This window comes from Zosterops lateralis, assembly GCF_965231275.1.
Source record: "Zosterops lateralis genome assembly, chromosome: 19".
Classification (NCBI taxonomy): Eukaryota; Metazoa; Chordata; class Aves; order Passeriformes; family Zosteropidae; genus Zosterops; species Zosterops lateralis.
In genome coordinates, this window is record NC_139779.1 from 1,588,708 (window position 1) to 1,610,917 (window position 22,210).

Consider the following 22,210-nt stretch of genomic DNA (forward strand, 5'->3'; position numbering starts at 1 on the left):
CTTTCTGGTTCAGAGTCTTGCATCCAGCCCGTGCTCCAGAGCCAGCCAGGGCTCGGGATACAGACTGAATGATAAATTCATTTACTGAATAAAGCAACACTGTTTTCCCAGCACAAGACTTAAACCACTTCCCAAACGGTAATATTTCATTAAGCCTGGCGATTCTGCTTAAAATTTATTAGTCAAAACAGAAAACTCTCATCAGAGCCCATATATTCCATTAGGAGTGATATATGGTGTCTCCCAATGTCTAATTATTAACTAGGAAGTGTGAGTAAATCACCATCAGCGTTAAGCCCTGATGTGTGAAGACAGAGTTAGGCAATTCCAGCATCAAAAGGCTTTGATTTGAAATAGATCCTGTTTTGCTTTCCCTCCTTCATATCTCTTCCCTGAACTTGCAGAACCTCAGCTCAGTCTCCCATGGCAGGGAAGCACAGCCCCATCCCACAGCTCACCTCCCAAAAGCTGGGACCAGGAGGACAAAACGTGGGAGCAGAGGGAAGCTGTCAATGCCAGCTGAATTTTCCTTGGCAGGAAAGGCTGATATTTGCCAGCAGAGCTCCTGTTGCAAACCCCAAACCTGTCCTGACAGCAAAGCTGAGATCCCTTCCCATAGAATTCCCCCTAAAAGAGTTCCCCTCAGTGCACACCAAGTCCACTGGACAGAATCAGAGGGACTGGGAAATGCCATCAGGGTGTTGTTCAAGGGTAACAGAGAACTCATTTCTCATTTGAGAGGTCAATTTTCATTTTAGAGGTTAGGTCTCATTTTCATGCACTATCTATCAGTGTTTCTAATCCTACACTCGCTGACCTTTCTGATTTGCAGACCCCTAAGAATTTCCAGTTGAGACAAAGAGCTAAGGAGAGCTGAGATCAGCCTCGTGACAAAAGGCTCACTTGTCTTAGACCTTACAGAGCAAATCAAATTAAAAAAAAAAAGTCCATCTATAGATCCCTTTCCAAGGTCCTACTCAGCTGTGTAACAACATTTTTACCAACACCAGAGAAAATTAAAGTTTGCAGCTTAAATATTATTTTAAACCCCCTTGAAATGCTTTGTAAAACCTTAATTTTTACATTTAATAAAATGCAAGCCGAAATCACTGGACGGTCTCTTTTTAAAACCCATTTTATTCAAATTCAGGTTTGTGTAGGATGCACAGATTTGCCTATTTTCAAATAACCCATTAAGAGAAGCTCCAAATCAAGCTTTAAAATGTGTTATTAACCACCTACCCAGCCATTTGAAAGATACATGCCTGTGATAAGAGTATTGTATTGCCATTAACCTGTGGGATGGTTCGAGACATCTCTTATTCACACAAAACTCTAAATGCATCTAATTAAAGCCACAAGATCAGCTGTCCATATTAATCACTCACCGGTTTAATTAAGGTAAACCAGCTTGTCACAAAGCCAGGCTCCTCTCTATTCTTCACCATTATCGACTTTTAATAGTTCTCTGGATTGGTAATTCCTTGTTTTGTGGCATTATAAGATTCTTGTGGGCTCAGGAAACATTCACCCCATCTGTGAAGTTTTCCAAAGGGTCACACAGGGGGGTTTAAGGATGGTCAGGGAGGTTTAAGGATGGTCAGGGAGGTTTAAGGATGTTCAGGGGGGTTAAAGGATGGTCAGAGGGGGTTTAAGGATGGTCAGGGGGGGTTTAAGGATGGTCGGGGGGGTTTAAGGATGCTCAGGGGGGTTTAAGGATGCTCAGGGGGGTTTAGGGATGTTCAGGGGGGTTAAAGGATGGTCAGGGGGGTTTAAGGATGCTCAGGGGGGGTTTAAGGATGGTCAGGGGGGTTTAAGGATGCTGAACTTGGGGTAAATCCCAGCTGGGAAGGGATGAGAATCCCTCTTGCAAAGCTTTGGTGTTTCCTTGGATGTTCCCCCTCCACTCTGGCTCCTCTCTGGCACCCACAACCAGGACTGTGTGTCACAAAATGCACAACAGCACCAAAACCAGGGGAGGAGGGAGCAGGAGAGCAGAGGAAAAAAAAGGGATTACGGATATTCCCAATTCTCCTTAGGCATACCTGCTGCCAGCAGTGATGAACATTTGTTCTGGGAAGAGCTGCTACCAGTGGAACACTTAGCATATGAACACTAACCTAATTCCTGTTGGAAATAAACCAATTTCCACTCTCTCCTTTACCAGAGGAGTATTTCAACCTAACAATAAAATCTCCACTGTAGCATGTCAGAGCAGCAGCTCCCTGGTAGCAGGCTGGAATTTTAAAGTCCTAATGCTGCAATATCAGCTGTAATGAATTCTACGTAAATATGACTTCTAAAAATAAAAAGCCTTTTTCTTCCCTAAAAACCACGTATGAAAGAGAATTTAAAGGAAAAGGAAATGGGCTCCAGCCTCTCACTGCTGCCCCTAATGAGGAGCCTTTTGAAACACTTTAACTATTCCCAGCTAAATAAAAATATTTCACTGCATTATTCCAGCTCAGCTTTCCATCACTATCAACTGTGGGACATCACAATAAAAACTGTAACTGCTCATAAAACAAGTAAAGAACAGGAGAAAAGGCAAAGTGGGATGAACAGGCAGAAGAGAGTTAAATCCTGAATCATCACAAAATTCCACCAGACCCACCTGCTGAATTCCACTGAATATTAAGACCTGGGTGAGAAAATTGTTTCTCCGTAAGAAAAACAGATTAATTAAAGAGCTTTTTATTATAATCTATAACAAAACAGTATAACTACTTATTCTGTTATCATTAACTCGTGCACATTCATCAAATCTGGTTCATTTTTACTTGCCTAATTTCACACTGACACACAGAGGAAGCTGCTTTCCAGTGCTGTCCTTTATCCCAATGTTTACTTTTTAAGCAGCAATCAAAATAAATTAATTACTATAAAAGGCCATGTGGAAGAATGAAAAGGATGCCAAGGAAAGGCTTGGGATGTAGATTTAAGAAAGAAAGGATGCAGATTTAAATAGGAAGGGAGAGGCAGGTGCTGAAATGCACGCTGCAATCAGCCTTATGCACAGGGGTCAGAGGTTGTGAGCACCCTCAGCTCGGGGCTGATCACTCCTGGAGCAGCAGTTCCCTCGCTGGGTTTTATTTCCATGCCCACATGCAATCACACACACACACAAAGGCACTGCTCAGTTCTGACCCAGGGAAAGCAGAGCCATTCAGGCCCTTGGCAGCTCCATTGTGCCGCGCTCTCCCCGCTCTCAATGCAATGTTCAGCTCCAGCTTAGAGCCCTGACAAATAAAGGAAAGCACTTTATGAATCCAATTTAATTGGGGAGGTGACAGAAAACACAGCAGAGACATTTTTTTCAGCCTTATCCTTGAACTGGCTGCAGCTCCAACCTCCAAACCCCACTGAGGATGGGACATGAACCAGGGCAGTGAAGCAACAAACACTGGGGATCTGCAGGGATCCTCTGTGCCAGGAAACATTTTGGGGGATGGAGGAGAGGGAGAGGGAGGAAAGGAGTGAGAGAGATCAAAACAAACCCCAGCAAGAGAGGAAAATGGATGTGCAGCTGCCCGGGGCTCAGCAGATGTCTGTGTGTGATGTACGAGGCCGGGAGAAGCTGTCGGAGCCACTGCCAAGGACTGGGAAGTGATTAAAGCCTGCACCAGGCTAAACACCATATTTCCAGTCTGTGGGGTTCCCAAAGTGGCACCCATGCCTGGCTGTGCTGCCAGATGCTGCTGGCTGGTCCTGCTCCTGCAGCTGGAGCAGCAGGGATTGCAATCTGGAGCTGTGCCTTGTGCAGGGAGCCCCTGCCACCCATCCTTCACCTCTGCCCGGGCCTCAAACTGCTCCAATTTGCTGCCACTTCCCTCTTGGGAAATGGCCAAGATACAGTTGTGCCTGGCAGAGCCATTTGTTTTACTCAGGTGATTCTCTTCCCTCGATGACCTCTATTAGTTTAAGTTTTAATTTAGATTAACCCCAGCACCCCAATTAACCAGTGAGGGGAGAAGCTAAGCTGGGCCTGCTCATATTTCTGAAATCACAATTTAGCACAGTTATAGTTATTAGAGGGAGAGATGGGGACACTCATCCATTGCTGTTTTCTTTTAAAAAATTTAACATTTCATGGCCAAGAAGCACTTTCTCTGCACAGGTCCTTGGTCTGCCAACCTCAGCTGTTTTTCCACTCCATGAGTTTGTTATGCCAACTTTATGTGTTCTTAGAGTCAAGTCTGCCCCCAAAGTGAGCCATTGGGACCCCAAATTCCACCTCATCTTTATCTCAACAGATTTGGCCCCTTCAATCCCTGCTGCCAACAGGACAGGCCCCCTCCCATCACCATTTGGCAACACATCCTCACATGGCAACAGCTCTCAACTACTCCTTTAGCACTTTACTGGCCACTCTAACAACTAAGATCAAAAATTTCTGTCTTTCTAGTGATATTTGTTTAGTCCTGGAGTTCAGGCTTTGTGTGGCTCATCAAAGCAGGCAGAGGTTTTCACACACTTACAGTGACATATTTCTCAATATGTGACAGTTCCAGTTTTTCATAAAGCTGGCACTGTCCTTATGCAATAAACTACAAACACAGTGTTTCCCTGCACTGCCTGCAGATTCCCTGCTTCTAAGAATTTTGCAAATAAAAGGAACAGCTGGCCTGGATCCAAGCTGGCCCAATTCCAAGAGAAGTGTCAGAGCAGCCCAGGAGCTCTCCCATTCAGCAGGTAAATGAGATGATTCAGGCTGAGACATGAGCAACTTTCAGTGCTGCTGAGGATCTCCTGGGATTGTTTTTCCCTAAGGGGGCTCTGCCCACAGAGAACAATCACCTGCAGAGAATTCAGAGCCTTTTCCCAGGGAGAACAGCAGGCACAGCTCCTGCAGCCCTGACACTCAGCACCAGCAGCAAATTCACATCCACAGGGCAACTTCAAACTCACAGAGCCCTAGAGTAAAAACTGAGAGCAGAGTCCCCCCTGGGTGTTAAAACAGAGAGTTTTACAGGTAAAAAGAAATATGGAGCACAGAACCAACTGTGCACAGAAAACTGTACACAGAAAACTGCATTTTCTCTGTAAATACTGGAAGAGTAATTCCAGCACACATTTACCATCACCTACCTGGTGATAAAAGTCATCATCATCAAATATCTCCTCATCGATGTCCTTCAGGTGCCTGTTGGAATCTGAGGCAGGGAGGACTTCCTGGAAGCACCAAGGAAATATGAGAGAGCTCATATGTGCACATTTCTGTCCCTAACTCCACAGACAGCACGTGCAGCAGCTTGTAAACACACTTGATGATATGAAGGAATGGGGAAAAAACTCCCAACATAACCAGCTTTTAAAGACCAGGAATACATTTAAAGGCAAGGCAGAAACGCTGCCAATGCCAAACTAGATTTATGATGCCTTTACTGGGAAATAAATAGGGCTGTGCAAAGTCTTTCTGGCAAAATACTACAGATATTTTTAATGTAATGGCAAAAATACATCTTGCAAGTCCAGTAATTCTACCTGATCTCTCAGAATTGAGTATTTATTCATTCTTAAATACTAAATTAATAACGGGCTTACTACTAACACATTCTGTGGGTTGTATGCAGTATGATTTTAAAAGGGATTTTCTGGGTTAAAGACTCTGAGCTGCAGAGTGAAAACCAAGTTTTGCTGCTGCCTCAAAGATCAGATTCAGGAGGGGCACAATCCCAGCTCAATCCTTGTCAGGAACTGGGACAGGAGATAATGCAAACATCACAAAACTGGAATTTAAATGTTTTTTCTTAGCCATAACACTGCAGGAATCAACACTGAGACACCTCCTCCTCCACCCACCTCCCAAACAAGCACCACACTTGCTGAAAGTTCATTCTGTGGAGTTTCCCAGGATGAATTAGAGAATTAAATCCCCTCCTTACCGAGTTGTCAGGCCCAGGCTGAGGGGCTGGGGCAGGCTGCTGCTCCTGCTTGCCCAGCACAGTGTAAAGGGAGTTTAAATTTTAATATTTTTATTTAGCCATTACACTGCAGGAACTATAACTCAGACACCTCCTCCTCTACCCATCTCCCGCTGCTCTTTCTGTGGAGTTTCCCAGGATGAGTTAGAGAATTAAACCCCTTCCTTACTGAGCTGTCAGGCCCAGGCTGCTGCTCCTGTTTACCCAGCACAATGTAGAAGGAGTTTAAATATTTTTACTTAGTCATTACACTGCCGGAACAAACACACACCTCCTCCTCCTCCACCCATCACCCAAAAAAGCACCAGATCCGCTAAAGGCTCTCGATGCTCTTTCTGTGGAGTTTCCCAGTTTCCCAGGATGAGTTAGAGAATTAAATCCCCTCCTTACCGAGTTGTCAGGCCCAGGCTGAGGGGCTGGGGCAGGCTGCTGCTCCTGCTTGCCCAGCACGGTGTAGAGGGAATTCAAATGCTTACATTTAAATGTTTTGACTCAGCCATAAAACCTCCTCCTCCACCCATCTCCTGCTAAAGGCTCGCGCTGCTCTTTCCACTCGTTCTGTAGAGTTTCCCAGGATGAGTTAGAGAATTAAATCCCCTTCCTTACCGAGTTGTCAGGCCCAGGCTGAGGGGCTGGGGCAGGCTGCTGCTCCTGCTTGCCCAGCACAGTGTAGAAGGAGTTTAAATATTTTTACTTAGCCATTACACTGCAGGAACCAACACACACCTCCTCCTCTACCCATCTCCCAAGCGAGCACCACAGCCGCTAAAGGCTCGCGCTGCTCTTTCCGCTCGTTCTGCGGAGTTTCCCAGGATGAGTTAGAGAATTAAATCCCCTCCTCACTGAGTTGTCAGGCCCAGGCTGCTGCTCCTGCTTGCCCAGCACGGTGTAGAGGGAGCTTAAATGTTTAAACTTAAATATTTTTATTTGGCCATTACACTGCAGGAACCAACACTCAGACACCTCCTCCTCCACCCACCTCCCGCTAAAGGCTCTCGCTGCTCTTTCTGCTCGTTCTGCAGAGTTTCCCAGGATGAGTTAGAGAATTAAACCCCTTCCTTACCGAGTTGTCAGGCCCAGGCTGAGGGGCTGGGGCAGGCTGCTGCTCCTGCTTGCCCAGCACGGTGTAGAGGGAGCGGCGGGTCTGGGTGCGCCGCAGCAATCGCTCCCTGTCCAGCAGGACGTGATCGATCTGCGCCAGCACCGAGCGCTCGAAGGCTCCGAAGCCCTGCACGGCATTAAGCAGTGTCAGATAACACACACACAGCCTCTCCTCAAGGCACCACTGTTCCTCTATCTTTCCATGTCACTGGATAAGCAGTTCCAAAGGGGAAGAGGGGGGTCTGGGCTCGTTGCAGGGATTTCTGAGAGGATTTTTTATTTGTTTCTCCCTCGCTCTCCCTTCCCAACCTGAGGCGAGTTGACGCCTGGCTTAATAAAATGCCTTTGCTGTTCTGGTTCAGATTAACTTCTCGATGATTAATACCAACTCAGAGATGTGAGGAGACCCTGGATCTCTGGGTGAAATGATTACCCATTGTATTAAAGGCTACACTTCGTGGAGGAGGAGAGCCTCAGAGGGCCCTGCTTCTGGGAGGAACCACAGACAGCTCCTGCAGCAGCAGGAGTGACATTTTCCTGGAGATTATTTGCTGCTGTGATGGGATGTCTGGTTGAGAGAACACAGAAACTACCATGAGACACCTCACACTGTCCCAAGGTGCTCCAAGCCCTGTCCAACCTGGCCTTGGACACTTCCAGGGATGGGGCAGGCACAGCTGCTCTGAGCACCCTGTGCCAGGGCCTCCCTACACTCATAGGGAAGAATTTATTCCATGTATCCCACCCAAACTTTCCCTTTTTCAGTCTGAACTTGTTCCCCAGATCCCTGCTCCCTGAGAGCCGTGTCAGCACACACAAACCAGGCCTTGCCTTCCCCATTTTGCCAGTTGCCAGCTTTGTCTTGTCGTGCCACTTCTGCAGGGTGCTGTTCCTGTAGGTCCTGAAGTCCTTGTAGCGCTTGGCAATGAACTCGGGGTACTCCTCAAACTTCAGCTTCCTTTTGGGGAGGCTCCTCCTCTTCTCCTGAGCCTTCTCCACTGGCTCCTCATCGCTGCTGCTCGGGATTTCATCCTCACTGGAACAAAAACACTCGGGATAAACACCCTGCCCCTCCCTAAGGCACTGTGTGAGTCCTGGATGGCCCCTCCACCACCAGCCCACACCACACTGACATTGCTGTTAAAAGCCCCATGGTTTAGCCTCTGCTCCATTATCAGAAATATCACAAACCAGACTCCCCCACAAGGCAGAAGGAACCCAAATAACAGAGTGTCTGTCCCCCAGACACAGCAGCAACTGAGGGAGCAGCAGGGTGAGGGTGGTCAGGAAGGCTGGGCATTGTCCTCTTTGCTGGAGACAAAGGGTTCAGAAAGATTTTATCTGTTTTTGCATTCACCTCTCATTTTTTGCTTGCTTTCCATCGACCAGATGCCTCGTGCCTGGGTACTGATAAAGCAGCTCATCCTGAAGTTCCACCAGCACTTTCAGCAAGGCCTCCAGGGTTTTACAACCTGCAGAGGAAGAGACACAAGTGACAAGATCTGATCTGCAGGGGAAACTTTAAACTATGACCTGGTGAGTTTAATGAGAAGATTCTGATCAGAACTGCAGGCCCAGAGAGCTTCAGGAAGAGAGAAAGGGAAGAAAAGATGGGGTGGAGGGGTGTAAATTGATCAATACATGGTGTGAATGTCATTTTTATTGGGATGAGCAGCTGCACTCCAGGGTGTTCACACACACAAATCTTGAATTTGAATCACAGACGTGATGCTGTGTATCCAAAGGCTTTTGCAGCTGACAGTTTTCCTGTGTCCATGCAGAGCCTGTTCCATGGCTGTGGGCTCTCCAAGGACACACAGCTCCAGCTGACTGTGGGACAGGTTAACTGCACACCCTTCAGAAACAGCTCTTTTGTGGGAAACAACGAGCCTCCCTGCAGAACTCTCTGATAGAAAACAAGTGTCTGCCCAGGCCTACACAAACTGTCCCTTTGCACATCCCTCACAGGGTCAGCTCCCCCAGGTGAAAGACTTGGCACACCCCAGCCCAAAAACCTGAACTGAACTTTGGCTGACAGAGAACCTGGGTTTGTGTGGGGAGCAGGAGCTGGGACCTTCCCCAGAGCTTCCCCTGGTGCCTCCTCTGCCACTGCTTAATCCCCCAACCTCCCCCTGTACGTGGCTCAAAAAGGACAGGGAGAGCTTTTCCCCACTCCACTCTTCTCTTTATTTCTGCTTTTCAGTGGAGGGACACAGAGATCATGGGTAGAGTGAACAGCAAATCTTCTTCAGGCAGACAGAGGCAGAAATCAAGCCAGACACTCAGAGGTCTCAATCTCCAGCGTGTTCCCACTGTGATATTGCTCAGTTGTCACCACCTTCAGATAAATTATGGCCTGACCTCAGTAACAGCAATGTCAAGGAGAAGATGCTTTAAGATTTTTGTTGCACATCAGCTGTTGGAGTCGCCCTCCCTGAGCCCTGGTTCATTATAGACACACTCTGACAACTCCTCTGTATAAACCTATTAACGGATTAGGTTTGCTGCACTTGTAAATCAGACGTGTGCGAGCATCAAAACAATTCCACCAGACAAACAGACAAAAGCCCTTAAAAAATGCATTTGTTGTAGGTGTCTGCAGCTAAAGCATCACTTGCAGGAGCCAAGTGCCCCCACCCTAGCCCGAGTGCACAGCTTACACCAGCAAAATCCTTCCCACTGCCTGCAACACGGCCAAATGTCCCCAGAGCCTTCCCAAACTGTTTATTTTCTCCCCGCTGCCTCTCCTCCAGCAGCAGTGCTAATGCACCCCAGGCAGCTTTGATCCTGGCAATTACAACTGGAGTAGCACTCCAGCCCTTCTGGGGTATAGCAGGGCCATGGTGAGCAGGCAAGGAAATAAAGACAGGCTCAAGCTGCCCCAGGCTATGAGATACAGAGCCCAGCAGAAGTGGAGATGGGGAGCAATTTGATTTGGAGTGAAGGGGCTGGAGAGGGCAGGGAAGACAATGACCGTGTGTCTAACCAGGTGGGAGGGCTAATTATTCCAGGCAGTGGCTTCATCACGAGCCTCTTACAGCTGGGTAATTTCCCTGCTCTCAGTTCCTGTGTGTTTAACAGCATCACTGGATGGCATCCTCACTTCTGCTCTTGGCTGCTTGAGTGTGCTGTAAACTCAACTTCAGAAGGCAAGTGTCACCCTCCTCTGCTCCCTTCCCACCTAGCCCTGCCCTATCCATCCCACATTTAATTCCAGAAGGGGCTGTTTTCTTCTCTCCTTTTCTTCCTTCTCCTCTTCCTTCTGCAGCCCTTGTCTGCCTTTACACTGCCTGCTCTGGGGCAGAGCCTGGCCCCATTTGTGCATGAATTCAGCACAAACCAGAACTGTTCCAGGGATGCAAACTGGGTCATTTTGAAAGGAGGCTGGACACTGACTGACCCTCCTACCCCCAGCAGGATTTTTGTAATGCCGCCCCTTGTCTGAAACAAGAACACAACAAACGTGGCTGGAGTACAACTTCCAGCTCTGATGGGACTCAGAGTGTCAGTGGTGACACTACCCTGGAAGAGTCACTTTAAAGAATCCACAGAAACCCCTTCATTCTGTGTCCAGGAGGGAAAAAGTTGTTCCAGATCCAGCAGGCAGCAGATCAATCCACCCAGCACGCTGGGAGCCAGCACCAGTAAATCAAAGTGTGCTTTTCTCTCAATACTCCTCATAAGTCCTCGTTTTATCCAGTCCTCCAGCCAGGCTGGAAGTAGCCCTGGAGTATTTAGCTCCACTCAGGGATAGCACTGCCATGGATCAAAGTGTCAGGAGAGGCAGCAGAGATGAAACCTGTCCTGCTGCTCTCAAACCACAGCAATCCTGTCAGTGCCAGTGCCTGTGGACAAACTGGAGTGGGGGAACCTGATCCCAGAGCTCCCATGGAATCCATGCACTGCTCTGTGCTCACCCAGGCCCAGCATTCCCACAGTTTCCCACACAGGAAAAGCCAGCCCTGCACTCCTTTCCATGACCTCTAAGGACAGGCTCTCATTTCACCCTCCCAAGCAGCTCTTTGGAGCAGTGGGAGAAGCCACAGAGACACTGAATCCATGGAAAAACCCTTCCTGGGATGTACCAGCAGGAACCACCACCTCCCCAGCACACAGCTCCACTCCAGAGCCCGTGCCAGCACTGGAAATTAAGGATGTTTTCCCCTCAATTGAATCTGAGGCTCTGGCATCACTGGAGTATCACAATGTTTTCCATTCTCCCTGCACCTCCACAGGCTGGGGAGGTGCTCACAGAGAAAAGCTGGAGCAGGGCTGGCATTGGGATGAGGGGATGCAGAAAAAAAGCTGAGCTGGACAATATTGGGAGCATTTCCCTCCATGGAGAGTTCTCACACCCCTACAGAGCCCCCACATCCCCACCAAGAGGAGGAGAAGAGCCCAACCTCTTATTTCTGCACACAATGAGAAGTATCTCCACCTGGCACACAGGTTTATCCCAGCACAGGGATGGAGAGGGGGAATCTTCCCTCCCTCCAAAGGGCTGTGGGACAGGAGTTAAACTCCAGGTCAAAATGGCCCTGGATGTGCTGGCCTCGGAACAATGCTCCCCATTCACATCCAGCAGCCAGCCACTTGCACTCGTCATCCCCAGCAATTAATCCCCCACCAAACACGTTTGATTAAATCTTTTCAAGCAAATCCTTTGCTTTGCTTTTGTTAGTTCACTTCTTGTCAACATCTATTAAAATATGCCTTTAATTCTCCCACAATCTTAAAAAACACCGATTCCACTGTCTTCAACTTTAATCAACTGTATGGCCGGCATTTTTCATTTCATAATAATGTGCTGTTTGGAATTCAAGAGGCAGGCTCAACATCAATCATTCGGCAAGAATTTTTCCACTGCAATAAATATGCAAATGAGGAAAGCCAGTCAGTCGTATTTCAGGCCCGACTTGCTAGTGTTTTAAAAAAGACACAAATTTATTAATTGCCGTTGGCCAGCGGAATCCTATTACTTTGGGCATTGATTACAAAGCTGTGTGAGTGATTATTGTGCAACTCGCGGGCTATCCAGGCATGAGGAAAAATTATTAAAGCAAGGCAGAGATTATCAACTCGGAATAACAATAAGCCTTAACATTTTAGGTCCCCTAACTTCTTCAACAAAGAATTACGCCGCGGCTCCAGTGTATCGTAATTCTGAAGGCTGTCAGTATTACTTTTGGAGCTGGCTCCTCTATTCCCCAGCAGCAGGAACCACGTTCCCAAGGCAGGAAAAGGAGGAGGGGGGGAATTCCTCCAGGTGTCACAGCTCAGATATGGAGCTGTGGACAGGAGATGGGATGTAATTCCCAGTGTGGAAGGGATAATGTGGAGCAGGGAGGATCCCACACCTCCTTGAGAGTCTTGGGGTCCCAAATCGACGTGGTAAAGAAATAAAATAAATTATTCTGCTTGATAAGGCTCAGACAGGAGCTCCAAGAGCCAGCCCAGGCTCAGTGAGAGGCTAAAGGTGATTTTTTTTACAGGTGGTGTGGTTGCATTCCCGTTTCTTCAGTAGAAAGCACTGGGAAATCTGTCCAAATTTAGGAACTGATGGGAGCAACACTCCTTTCACACCTCCCAAAACAGTGAGTTGGGGGGATTTTACCAAATGATAGGAGGAAAAGGGCCGAGTTTGCTGCTGACAGCACCCAAGCCCAGTTTGCTGGTTCCATTGGAATGCAAATGATGCAAGAAGCCTCTGCAGAGGGGAAAATTGTATTCCCTGGGCACAAAGGAGGCAGAGCTGCATCCCCCTGCCACAGCAGAGACTCCCAAAGAGTCCCAAACAGCCTCAATTTAGCCCTTTCACTCCAATATTGCTGCATCTGACAGGGAGGACAACAGGATCAGACACAGATGAGTTTGCTAAAAGTAAAGAAAATAACTGGATTCAACAACAGAATAAAGGCTGGGTATTCAGGGGTTTATTAGAGGGGCCTAGGGGAGGGGGAAAGCTGAGGGGGAGAGAAAGAGAAACACTTCCATGAAGTTCATGCTCTGCTGACTCGCCTCAACCATCATCTTTTGATATCAGCCCAAAACCAGGAAGGGGATGGGGCTGGGCAAAAATGAGATTTTATAAAAACTGATGCTTTCCATTGCTGGAAATGCAAAGAAGGCTGACAGCACACATTCCTGCCTCTGCCAGCCTGGAGTCCCCAAGTGCATGGGCAGGGAGGAGAAAGGAAGAGGAAATGTGAAATTTCATAGTTTTATCTGGATATTAAAGCCAGAAGGGAACATTAGCCCACCCAGACTGACCTCCCCACATCATACCAGGCCATTAATTATATTTATCATGACAAGCCCCGAGTTTCCATCTCAAGGTACCCAATTGCCAATTAATCCCAGTTAGCTGACATTTGCACACGCTTGTCTGGACACTTTTAAAGCCTTTGTTTTCCCCTGCATCCTGTTTGTGCAGTGCACAGACTAACATGCACAAATATTTAGCTAAATTCATTTTAATGAGCTATTAATCTTGAGAAACTCAGGTGTAGGCAAAGCTGAGTGTGGTGTAATCCCACGGGCTGGAGCTTAGCTGGATCAGGGTCACCAACCAGGGACTGTCCCAGCATTTCCTGCACTAAAATTTAAAGCAGATTTCAAATAAACCTCAGACATCCCCACTGAACAACACACATGGCTGTGGAGATCACCTGTAAAACCTTTTTAGCACAACCATGTATGAGGAGACAACAATTCTGCTCAAAAATATTTAATACCACAAGCTAAAAGTCTTGGCACTCCATGAGGGAGGGCAAGAGGGGTTTTTTTTTGTCTGAAAACAGCTCAAAATTGCATTTTAAATAAATGTCTTGCATTTCTCCACTACCCTGCATGATAAATAAATGTTCTGCATTTCTCCAGAATTCCTGACCAAACCACAGACAGTGATGCCAAACCACAAAACACCTCCCTGGTGGTACCTCTCACAGTCCAAATCCTGCACATGCCCAAAACATCCCAGATTTCATGATCCAACATTCCCAGAGCAGTAAAAGAGCTCCAAAACTGAGCCCTGGGCCTTGTCTGAAGCCTCTCACTCCAAGGCTCTTCCCTCTCGTTCACTGGCACAGGGAGAACACCCAGGATGGCCCAGGAGTTGTTTATTCTCACTGAATCCAGCCCTCACCAAAAGCTCTCCATGGTGTATTCCACAAAATTTAGGAAAAAAAAAAAAAAAAAAAAAAAAGGATCTGATTCATTCATTTCTTTCAGCTGAGAGAAGAGACTTCATTAATGCCAACAGGCTTTGGCTCAGTCCCAAAAGAGAGTTGAAGAGATTCTCCATGAGCTCAGAGAGGAGAGGTGAAATTTGGGGACACCTGCATCCACATCCATTTAAATCACATCCAACCCCTGCAGGAACTGACAGGGCTGATGCTTTTTGTATTCATAAAGTGTCCAGACTAATACAATTCAATTAAAATGAACTACCAGTTTTAAGTGGGCTAGATCTGATCACAATAATTTACACTCAGGCTTGAAACCCAGTTCTGCTGTCACACATTTGTGCAGGCTCCCAGTAAAAAATCTTCAAAGCAAGAATATATTTAAGTCCATGATCTTGCCTAGCACCAATTAATCCTGTAACTGCTCTATGCCTCTGGAAACTGTGTAATCTGCCTGTGCCTCAGTTCCTCCCCCTCCCTGTGACACTCACCCTGCTCTGTATTAATGCATTAACATCTCCAGATGGAGGTGTGGATATACTGGAGCTCTAAAAGCCAGCCAGGAATGGAGGTGATAACAAAATTATCAGGGAGTTCTTGGCTGCTGGAAGTCCTGCAGGCTTCCCCTTAAAAATATTCCAAGCCTGTGTGTCAGTAAATCCCATTTCAGCCCAGAAATAGCTGTTCCCTGCCCAGGTGTGTCCAGGGGAAGGCCTTGCCAGGCACATCTTCTCTCCTGGAAGTGGAACAGCTTCTCTGGCACCTTCAGCAGGCTGGATTTTAGCCCAAATTCATCCCTGTGCCCAAATTTAGTCTCTGCTTAATCAGTGTCTTCAATGTGATTTACCTGGATGTTGTGGAGGATGAAAAAATATTATTTTATAGACTGGGATTAAGAGAGCCCGACAAAAATCTTCATTAAAAAGACACTGAGAACAGAGACTAAAGAGAGTTTTTCCCTCTCTCTCAAATATCAAAATATTGCAGAACCAACCCAGAAGAAAATGAAGATACTCATGTGAAGCACTCACAGAGGTCTGAAAGGGCTTTTTAGTCCCCACAGAATTTGTTGTGGCACCTGCTGTGCCAGGGCCCAGCTCAGGGAATTATTCCAGCTGGGAGCACAGCTCTTTCCCAGCACACTCACCACGAATTTCCACTTATTTCCACCCCAGAAACAGCCATTTCTGGGTCACTCAAAGTTTTAGGAACAAAAATCCAACATCTTCATTTCCCAGAAAGCAACAAAGCCCTGTGGGTTTTGGGTTTTCTTTAAATCTGATTCACTTTACTCAGGTTTATTTTATTACTCATCACAAACCTTGGTGAAACTTCAAAGTGTAAATAAGTTAATATTTGTTGTCCCAACTTTTGTTCCTCCACTGAGCAAACCCATCCCCACACATCCTACTTTTACCACTATTTCCTCCATTTCTTGAAATGATCTGCAGCTTCTGCTGAGGGACAGAAATGTGGGATTCTGGTATTTTCTCTTAATCCACTGACAGATGGAGTTAAAGCCAAAAAACCCCACAAAAAATGCAGTGAGCAGTTTATATTTCAGGGACCTCCTGAACTCTTGGAAAAGAAAAGCACAGCCACTTGTCCCTTTAAATTCTTGCAATTTTCATTGGTTTCTGGCAAAAAAACCCCTTCCTCACATGGGTTTCTGTACATTCTTAACTCACCTCACCAAGTATAAAGTGAAAATAACACTGTCTGCTATTTAAAAGCTGTAACACCCAGCTCCTTTTGAAAAGTATTGGTCGCTGAAATGTTTCCCAGTTTAGTATTTTTAACCAGAATTAGAAAGAAAAAGCTACAAGGGTGTAATGAGAACTTTGAGGATGAAGAGATTTAATTCCTTCAAGCCCTTGTTACCTCCTTATCCCTCAATTATTTGTGGGTTTTGGGGGTTTTTTTTGTCACTCTATCAAGATTTAACACAACAAGCCCCAAACCTTGGGACTGTTTAATTCCTGACACTGGATGTGGCTCCACCAACATTTATTCCACCTCTCCCTTGCCCTCGAGGTGATTTTTTGGGAGACAATTTCAGGAGATTCCCCTCCAAACCTCCCAGCCCAGTGAAATATGAGTGGCAGGGCTGCAATCTGTGCACAGCCACAGCACAGAAACTTGCACCTTTGCACTCCTTTTCTATGTAAATAATGCGGGGGGATCCTGCGGGAACATGCCAGGGATTGGAATTTTTAATTAATGGGTCTCTTTAATGTGCAAATCAGGAGCAGATTGCAAATTCTGACTCGCATTGATTATGAAAAACATTAATTGAACGTGCAAGACCCCCAAACAGAGGCAACATCTCAAGCCCTGGACAAGAGTGGAAGATGAAGAGCAGGGGAATACAAAATACAAATTTGTCTTGGAGGAACAGGCAGCAGCACCTTGGAATTGTGATTTTGGGAGGGTTTGTGTGTGCAGGGCATTGGACACTGGACATTTGTGCTGCTTTTAGAGCTCAACCTCTCTGATCTCAGCATTAAAAACCATCCAGGCTTCCTCAGTGGGTGCAAAACAGGAATAAACATGAGCTCAGTTTGGTCCCCCATTTGTATGTAAAAAGGGTGATAGAAAAAAAATAATCTGGAATATAATTAAAGATTAAAAAAAAAAATAAAATAAAAGGGGAAATAAAAAGTAAGACAGCACAAACAAAGCAATGCTGTCTCTTTAAACAGAAATTCATCCTATATAAATTATGGCCATAAACTTTTCCTGCAGTGCAGCCTAATTAATTCTTGTTCTATACACAAAGGGAAATGCTGGGTGACAAATGGGTGTGAAGCCTGAAAGCTGCCAGGTCTGCAAAACATTTTCTACTTCAATTTATAAGCAATTTTGCAGTAAATCATCTACCAGAACCTGAGATCTCAGGAATCTAAGGTTGTCCAAAGCACGTTGTAACATTAAAAAAAATAAAAGATTACAAAAATAATAAATTAAACACTTTAGGCTTTGTAACCTCTGATCTCAAAATCTGGAAAAATGAGCATGACCTTGCCATTTTCATCCAGGTTTGGGTTTAAAACTGCAAATGGATGGAGAATTGCTGTCCACTCTTTAACACAATGACACTCCAGCCCTCAGGGAACTCCAGAACCACAACAGGGTTGTCCTGAGTAGGAGATACCCAAGAGGAAAATACACAAAGGGCCATTTTCCAATTCCAAAATTTCAACCTCCCTCTGAGCACAGCACAGAAGTTTTGTGAGAAATGGAAAAAATTGGGAAAAAATCACTGGAAACACTCTGAGAGCCTCCTGACTTCAGCATCCTGCAGGGCTCACCCAGAGTGTGGGATTTTGGCACTGAGTCTTTTGTGCAACTGGAGCATCAAATCATTCCCTCCTGTGCAGTGAGGGTGATGAAAACATGCCAGATTTATTTTGTGGGTTTGGACAGAAGTGCTGAGCCTTCCCTGAAAGGAGAACACCATCCAGACCAAAGCAGTGTCCATGCCATGATGATCCCAAATCCTGTCCAAGTGGAGCAGCAGCAGTAAAATAATCCTAAATTCAGCATTTCTCACCTGTCAGACTGAGATTTCCTCTGCTAACATTGCCCAGGCCACTCCAGCTTTATGTCCTGCCTTTACAGATGAATCACAGAACATAAAGCTGTGAGGGACATCAGAGTGAACTCCCCTGCCCAGATGATGAGGAGAAGATCATTCAGCACCTCTCAGCAGTGGAGTTTCCCCTCAGAGCTCTGCACAAGTGAGGGATCAGTCTCTGCAGACATTACACTCCACACTCTTGGGTGTGTTTTGCTTATGGGAAATACCAAAATGTCAACCATTGTTTCTGTTAAAGGTCTTTAATGATATTGCATCTTAGACCTGTAATGAAACATGGAGCTGGGGCACTCTCTAATGCATCTCATTAAGGACATTAATAATGTGTGTTCCACTGAAAGGTCAGCACACCATTGGTGGGAGTTTGCCTTTTTGTCCTTAATCACTTCATTTAAAGCAGCAGAGCCAGGTTTAAAGCAGAGAGGAGCTCACCTGTAACTGCAGGTAAGCTGACTGCCCTGTGCTGGGCAGGGACAGGGGATCACAGCCAAAACTTGCTGCTGTTTTGGGCCAAAGCTCAGGGTCATGTCTGATGAGCCATGACTGATCTACTTTCCCTGTGCACTCACCTCAAGGCCAGAAAAAAGGTGTCCAAATATAAAAATTGAACAGAGCCACACCACACCAAAGCCCATGCTGTGATTTCATACTGCAGGATCTACTACAGATCTCATAAGATCAGTGTCATTATCAGGGATCTCAGGAATTAACAGATGAAGCAGCTCCTTGCTGGAATTCATCTGCACAGACCCTCATTGGGCTGCATTACTCCTGCTCTGGGCAAACCTTTGCATTCACTGGCCCAGCACAAAATTGGTACAAATTTTTACTGGGCAAAGCATCCCAGCTCTGCACTCAACAGCAATTGTTTATAAAAGTCTGAGCAAAGGAATAAGATGAAAAGGCTCTTACAGTTCTCCACAGCGTTGTCAAAGTCCTGTCCCCCCTCCTTCCTGAAGCTGGGGTAGGTGTCTGGCTGGGGCAGCCTGTTGGCTGTCAGGAGCACCTTCTGCATCTTGATCCTCCCTTCCATCAGTTGATCCCACAGGGCTTCAGGGCAAAAAGGAAATCAAAGAATCAGTTATCAAGACAAAGCACCTGCTCCTGGTGAAGGAGAGGACAGCTCAGGCTCTTCTCTCAGGGCTGCATCACTCCTGCTCAGGGCAGTCTCACTGGACAAAGCAAACCCCAACTGCAACTCTGTGACCCGCAGACCAAACCAGCCCTTTGTTTTACTGCTCCAAAGGACAACCTGAAAATGGAGGTTTGATATTTACTGCCTGCAAATGGAGGGTGGATGGTTTAACAGCTCAGGCAGGGAGAAATGGCGTTTTGGGAGTTACATTTTGGAAAGAAACAAAGTGATCACTGCAGGATCAATGCAGGGAGTCCCCAAACCCAATGAGGACATTCAGCACTGGTTCAGTTAAGGTAATAATGGATAAATACACTTCACATCATGAGCTGTTAGAGCAGCAGATCTGGCAGAACATCTGCACACACGTGGGGTAGCAAACAGCTCCTCACCCCTCTGAGGGCCTTCCCAGCAAGGTTGTTTTTATTTACACTGCCACAAACACACAGCAAACATGCACAAACCTAGCTGGTTCCTCACAGCTTTGCCCTTCTCCACCTCTTCAGACTCCTGTCCTCTGGAGAAGGTCAGCACTCCCCCATCCTCTTCGTTGTCGTTGGTTTCCTTTCCATCATCGTGGTTTTCACTCCCAAATTCCTCCTCCTCCTCCTCCTCACTTCCTTCTTCCATGTCACCATCATCTTCATCCTCATCTTCATCTTCATCCTCCCCTTCACTGCTCCCTGCATCGTCCATCCCCTCTGTAAACTTCTCAAAGTCTGTGATATTCTGGAAGCTGAACTTTGGTGCCTTGGCCTCTTCCTCGTCCTCCTCATCATCCTCCTGCTCACTGCCAGCACTGCTGGGCTTCTCCCTGGCCTTGGTGCCAACACTGTCCTCCTCTTCTGAGCCTTCATTATCACTGTACCAGTCATCCAATGCTTCTTCAGCTAATTAATGAGAGGAAAAAAAAAAAAGTTATTAACTTAGCAGAAAAATTCAGGTTTGGGCTATCTGATGTCCAAATTAATTGGAGCTGCTCTTTGTAACAGGGCCCTGAGGTTTGCCGTGCTCAGCCACATGGTGACAGCATGGTTTGCCAGCAAAAAGGGGGGAAAAAATGAGATTTCTCTTACCAGATCCTTCTTCAGACAGAGCACCTCCCCAGAGTTCTTCCTGCAAGGCTTTCCGAGACGTGGCTTTCCCACTGTACCTCTTATCAGCCTCCAGGAGAGAGGCTGAGGCTCTTTTCCTGATGTTACCAACAGGCAAAACCTCATCCGTGGTTTCATCCTCGAATCTGTCAATCACTTTAGCAACTGTAGCTGTGGGGGAAAAAAAAAGGCAGAAAAAGAGGGAAGAGATGTCTGAAATTGAGCTGAATTCCTGTCTGGAAGGAGTCCCCTGCACAAGGGAATAGGAACTTTGAAAAGTGCAGGAAAGGCACACAAATAATTTCCTGCATGAAGCAGAACATGAGCTAAGCCCATCCAAGCCCTCCCAAAGGTGCAGGAGGGTCTCTGAGAAGCACAGCCTTCATGTGGAGGACTCTGCAATGCCTTCACTCACTTCATGCTTGCACTTTAAAAGAGGAAAACTCCAATTCAGATTGTTACATATACAAACCACATAAATACATAAAAAAACATTTCAGAAAAGCTCAACAGAGGAAATGGTCACTGTGGTTACTGCCCTTCTTCATCCCCATCTCCCCCAGGACACAGAGCAGAGCAGAGAACACATCTCACCATCCTCCTCTCCCCGATTTCACTCATGTGCAAGGCACCCTGTGCCAAATTACAGGGTTGGCTCTGTTGGGGCAATGGAGCGACTCAAATCGCTGAGTGCTCTCAATGTGTGTTTGGAAATGTTAATGCCTCGCTTGGAGCGTTTGTTAGAGGCACAGGGGGGCAAAAAAAAAATCTCCTGCTCATAAGCAAAGCAACCAAATCTGCTCTGAGCACAGGCAGCAGAGGATGGGGAAATGCTGGGCAGCAAGGAGGGGCAGAGGCAGATCCTCCCAGAGATCTCCTGGAATCCTCAATCTTGGCATCACTGCAGGATGAAGTTCACCCCAGAGCAGCTGTGGCTGTCTCTGGATCCCTGGAGTGTCCCAGGCCAGGCTGGATGGGAATTGGAGCAGCCTGGGACAAAGAAAGGTGCCCCTGCCCTGGCAAAGGTGGCACTGGGTGGGCTCTGAGGTCCCTTCCAACCCACACCAGTCCGGGATTCTGCCAAATCTGGAACAAAATTATTTAAGTAAAATGGGAAAACGGCTCTGCTGACGGCGGGACTTCCTCAGGGGTTTCTTACAGGTCGCTATTGCTCTCACAGAGTGCAAGGAAGAACCAGGCTAAGCCCAACACAGGCCCGAGCCCGGCGGTGCCCCAGGCCCTGAGAGAACCGCGATCCTGGGCACATCCCCGATCCTGGGCACATCCCCGACCACACAGCGGGCTCGATGGCCGGGATTAACTCAATCCCCGAGCCCCGACACAGCCCCGAGCCCTGAGATCAGCCCGGCCGGGGGCACAGCGGGAGCCCGAGCCCGAGCCCCTCACGCCGCCACGTGCGGCCGCTCCGGCAGCGCCCGGGCCGGTCCCGCCGGCTTCCCCCCGCCCCGCCGGCCGCCGTGCCAACCCCTCCGGCCCCCGGTGGTCCCGCACCTTCCTCCGCATCATCCTCGGGGTCCCGCGGGCAGGGCCGGGGGTCCAGCAGCTCCTGCAGCTGCAGAGCCAAGGGCGCCGCCATCTTCGGGGAGCGCGGGGCGGGAACGGGGCGGGGCGTGAGGGGACGGGGCGGGGCCTCCGTGAGGGGACGGGGCGGGGCCTCCGTGAGGGGACGGGGCGGGGCCTCCGTGAGGGGACGGGGCGAGCGCGGTGCTACCGGGATCCAACCGGGGATGGGACTGGGATCCAAACGGGAATAAAACCGGGATCCCGCCGGGGATGAAACCGGGATCCAAACGGGAATAAAACCGGGATCCAAACGGGAATAAACCCGGGATCAAAACGGGAATAAAACCGGGATCCAAACGGGGTTGAACCGGGGATCCAAACGGGAATGAACCCGGGATCCAAATGGGATTGAGCCCGGGATCCCAACCGGGAATGAACCCAGGATCCAACTGGTATTAAACCCAGGATCCAAACGGGAATAAAACCGGGGATCCAACCGGGAATGAACCCGGGATCCAGCCGGGAATGGACCGGGTATCCAAATGGGAGTGAACCCGAGATCCAACTGGGAATAAAACCGGAATCCAAACGGGAATGAAACCGGGATCCAAATGGGATTGAGCCCGGGATCCCAACCGGGAAAGAATCCG

The 22,210-nt window shown here is 47.5% G+C and overlaps 1 protein-coding gene across 1 annotated transcript in view; it reads right to left on the bottom strand.

Moving 5' to 3' along the window:
* Positions 1-21,646, bottom strand: part of AATF (apoptosis antagonizing transcription factor) — a 41,307-nt gene extending 19,661 nt beyond the window's left edge. The window contains exons 1-8 of the mRNA XM_083875049.1: positions 21,549-21,646; positions 20,019-20,207; positions 19,407-19,832; positions 18,720-18,857; positions 8,383-8,497; positions 7,857-8,061; positions 6,988-7,152; positions 5,089-5,172 (exon numbers count right to left, since the gene is read on the bottom strand). Coding sequence (XP_083731175.1) covers positions 5,089-5,172; positions 6,988-7,152; positions 7,857-8,061; positions 8,383-8,497; positions 18,720-18,857; positions 19,407-19,832; positions 20,019-20,207; positions 21,549-21,633 — 1,407 coding nt within the window. The 5' untranslated portion in view covers positions 21,634-21,646. The remainder of the gene's footprint in view (positions 1-5,088; positions 5,173-6,987; positions 7,153-7,856; positions 8,062-8,382; positions 8,498-18,719; positions 18,858-19,406; positions 19,833-20,018; positions 20,208-21,548) is intronic.
* Between the last annotated feature and the right edge of the window lie 564 nt (positions 21,647-22,210).